Genomic DNA, 4,360 nt, shown 5'->3' on the forward strand with positions numbered 1-4,360 from the left:
CATAGCTTGCTTCATACCAACAATCTCCGTGGGATCGACCCTTACTCACGTAAGGTATTACTTGGACGACCCAATGCACTTGCTGGTTAGTTGTGCGAAGTTGTGAACCATGGCATTGACACCAAGTTTTTGGAGCCATTACCTGGGATTGTTGAAGTGAAAAGAATGAATCACAATTTCGTCCACCAAGTTTTTGGCGCCGTTGCCGGGGATTGTTTGAGTTTGGACAACTGACGGTTCATCTTGTTGCTCAGATTAGGTAATTTTCTTTTCAAAAATCTTTTTCAAAATTTTTCTTTTCTTTTTCGTTTTTTCAAAAAAATATTTTCGAAAAAAATCAACAAAAATCCAAAAAAATAATAAAATCATAAAAATCAAAAATATTTTGTATTTCCTGTTTGAGTCTTGAGTCAATTTTTAAGTTTGGTGTCAATTGCATGCTTTAAAAATTTTTCTTACATTTTTCAAAATTCCATGCATTCATAGTGTTCTTCATGATCTTCAAGTTGTTCTTGACAAGTCTTCTTGTTTGATCTTGATGTTTTCTTGTTTTGTGTTGTTTGTTGTTTTTCATATGCATTTTTCGTTTGTTAGAGTCCATGCATTAAAGATTTCTAAGTTTGGTGTCTTGCATGTTTTCTTTGCATCAAAAATTTTTCAAAATTATGTTCTTGATGTTCATCATGATCTTCAAAGTGTTCTTGGTGTTCATCTTGACATTCATAGTGTTCTTGCATGCATCTTGTGTTTTGATCCAAAATTTTCATGTTTTGGGTCATTTTTATGTTTTTCTCTCTCATCATTAAAAATTTAAAAAATTCAAAAGAATATCTTTTCCTTAATTTTCTCCAAATTTTCGAAATTTTGGGTTGACTTGGTCAAAAAATTTTAAAAATTAGTTGTTTCTTACAAGTCAAGTCAAATTTTCAATTTTAAAAATCTTATATTTTCAAAATCTTTTTCAAAAATCATATCTTTTTCATTTTTTTTCTATTTTTCGAAAATTTTGAAAATTATTTTTCAAAATCTCTTTTTCTTAACTTTATTTCATAATTTTCGAGAATCCACTAACAATTAATGTGATTGATTCAAAAATTTGAAGTTTGTTACTTTCTTGTTAAGAAAGGTTCAATCTTTAAATTCTAGAATCTTATCTTTTAGTTTCTTGTTAGTCAAGTAATTAATTTTAATTTTAAAATCAAATCCTTTTCAAAATATCTTTTTTATCTTTTTAATCTTATCTTTTTATCATATCTTTTTCAAAATTTTATCTTTTTCAAAAATCTGATTTCAAAATATCTTATCTAAACTTCTTATCTTCTTATCTTTTCAAATTTGATTTTAATATCTTTTTCAACCAACTAATTAACTTTTTGTTTGTTTCTTATCTTTTTCAAAACCACCTAACTACTTTTCCCTCTCTAATTTTCGAAAATATCTCATCCCTTTTTCAAAAATTCTTTTTAATTAATTAATTGTTTTAAATTTTAATTTTAATTAGAGCATCCAAATCGGGGTCGATGCCAGCAAAAACATCTCGGAACAAAGTTCTAGCACCATGCCAAATGTGCCCGAAAAAGAAGAGAAGAGCAAACGAAGCATGTCCAAAAGTAAACCAACCCCTTGGACTGCTACGAAAAACACCATCTGATTTCAACGTGGCACGATCTAATTCAAAAATTTCACCCAATTGAGCACGTCTAGCATATTTTTTCACAGTAGCGGGATCACTATAACTGACTCCGTTGAGTTCGCCACCATAGAACTCAACAGTTACACCTACTTGTTCAACACTATACTTCGATTCTGCTCTTCGAAAAGGAACATCGGCTCTAACAATTCCGTCTCCGTCTATCAAAACAACTGGAAATGTCTCAAAAAAAGTAGGCATACGCCTTACAAAAAGTTCACGCCCCTCTTTATCTCTAAAGATAGGATGTCCTAACCAACCGACGGCTATTCCATCTCCATTATCCATTGAGCCCGCTCTAAATAAGCCCCCTTTTGCCGGATTATTGCCGATGTAATCATAAAAAGCTAATTTTTCGGGAATTTTAGACCAAGCTTCTGATAAACTTTGATTTTCGGCTAGCCCAGCACTAACTCGTCGATATATTTCTTGTTGGAAGTATCCCTGATCCCATTGATAACGAGTGGGGCCAAATAATTCAATCGGAGTTGTTGCTGAACCATACCACATAGTTCCAGCAACAACAAAAGCTGCAAAAAATACAGCAGCGATACTACTGGAAAGGACGGTTTCAATATTTCCCATACGCAATCCTTTGTATAGACGTTGGGGTGGACGTACACTAAGATGGAAAAGGCCCGCCAATATGCCCAATGTCCCTGCTGCAATATGATGAGAGGCTATTCCCCCCGGAACAAAAGGATCAAAACCTTCTACACCCCATGCGGGATTTACGGATTGAACCCTTCCGGTTAGGCCATAAGGATCGGACACCCATATCCCAGGACCATACAATCCTGTTACATGAAATGCGCCAAAACCAAAACAAGCCACCCCTGCAAGAAATAAATGAATTCCAAAGATTTTTGGCAAATCCAAAGAGGGTTTGCCTGTACGTTCATCACAAAAGATTTCTAGATCCCAATAGACCCAATGCCAGATAGCCGCCAAAAAGCACAAGCCCGAAAACACAATATGTGCTCCAGCCACACCTTCATAACTCCAAATACCCGGATTCGGCGTAGTACCTCCTGTGATACTCCAACCGCCCCACGAATTGGTTATTCCTAAACGAGTCATGAAGGGTATAACAAACATACCCTGTCTCCACATTGGGTCAAGAACAGGATCAGAGGGATCAAAAACTGCTAATTCATATAGAGCCATCGAACCGGCCCAACCAGCAACCAGAGCCGTATGCATTATATGGACAGAAAGTAAGCGGCCGGGATCATTTAATACAACAGTATGAACACGATACCAAGGCAAACCCATGAGAATACCCCTCTTTTTTTTTTTCAGCAAAAAATAGACACTATGTAACTTTATTGCACTAGAAAAAAGATACTAAAAAATATACTATGGAACCCCCTTTGCAGTCAATTATATCTGGTAAAGGATTTATATTTGTTCTAGGTTTTTAGGAAAAATGGAACAATTCTATTCAGTAGGAACAAAAAGAAGTGGATCTATTTTATTCTATATCCGATAAATAACAATACGCAATGGTGGTGTGGGAGGACGTTGACCAAATGAATAAAAAAAAGGGATAGTTATTACAAACAGGTTCTTTGAATGATAAAAAAAGATATGTTTGCATTCACGAATAAAAACACTCATATAGGAGCAACCTCCCCTTTTTTTATTTATCATTTATAAATACAATATGATAAAATAAAGAAAAATCAATTTTTAGACAATAAACCTTTACGTTTCCACATCAAAGTTACATATATTACTTCATTTTTGTTTTCCATTTTATGCCTATTGGTGTTCCAAAAGTTCCCTTTCGAAGTCCTGGAGAGGAAGATGCATCTTGGGTTGACATATAGTGCGACTTGTCAGATATATATGGGTTATATGGGATTTCCCCGTTTTCTCCACCGATTGAGGTATCCTCTCTTTCACCCCGAAAAATATTGATTGAATCGTCATAAATCTGGAGCGTGAAGTGTAATGAAGTTCAATTCAGCCGTGCTGTGACAGAGCATAGGAACGTTTTCACTGAGAGGATGGGATGTAGCCATTGACAATGGTGATGCCCTACATACAGCTTGCCATGGAAATGAGTAAGAAGGATTGGATGAATGTAATAAGAAAGTAGAGATTCAAGAGGAGCACAACATCTCCATACGCCTATCTGAAATTCTCACTATTGATTTACATAAGTATTTCAATCCCTTTTTATTTTCCATTTATTATTAATTTTCGAAATCCATAAACCAATTTAATCTGCCTAACTGAGATTTACAAGGTGACCATAGCTTGCTTCATACCAACAATCTCTGTGGGATCGCTCTCTCCTCTTCTTCTATTTATTTATTTATTTACTAACACTTCTCTTCACTTCTCTTCATCTCAAATCACCACCTCTATCCTTACCCATTCTTCTTCACTCTTCTTCCCTTTCTTCTTCTACTAACATAAAGGAATCTCTATACTGTGACATAGAGGATTCCTCTTTCTTTTCTTGTTTTCTTCTTCCCTATATGAGCAGGAACAAGGAAAAAGACAAAAGCTTCCACCTCTGAGTCATGGGAGATGGAAAGACTCATCTAAAGGGTTTATAGCTCAGTGGTAGAATATTTAACTGCAAATCAAGAGATCCCTGAGATACCTCAGGGGATACATGTTCCTCCACATAATTATTGGAAGCAACTAAGGATAAGA

The 4,360-nt window shown here is 35.0% G+C and overlaps 1 protein-coding gene across 1 annotated transcript; it reads right to left on the reverse strand.

Moving 5' to 3' along the window:
• Positions 1-1,480: 1,480 nt before the first annotated feature.
• LOC127748443 (photosystem II CP47 reaction center protein) lies at positions 1,481-3,147 on the reverse strand. Its single transcript, XM_052262976.1, has one exon. The coding sequence runs from the start codon at positions 2,963-2,965 to the stop codon at positions 1,481-1,483; it is 1,485 nt and encodes a 494-aa protein (XP_052118936.1). The 5' UTR covers positions 2,966-3,147.
• Positions 3,148-4,360: the final 1,213 nt, after the last annotated feature.

The sequence above is a fragment of the Arachis duranensis genome, chromosome 1 (genome assembly GCF_000817695.3).
Source record: "Arachis duranensis cultivar V14167 chromosome 1, aradu.V14167.gnm2.J7QH, whole genome shotgun sequence".
Taxonomy (NCBI): domain Eukaryota; kingdom Viridiplantae; phylum Streptophyta; class Magnoliopsida; order Fabales; family Fabaceae; genus Arachis; species Arachis duranensis.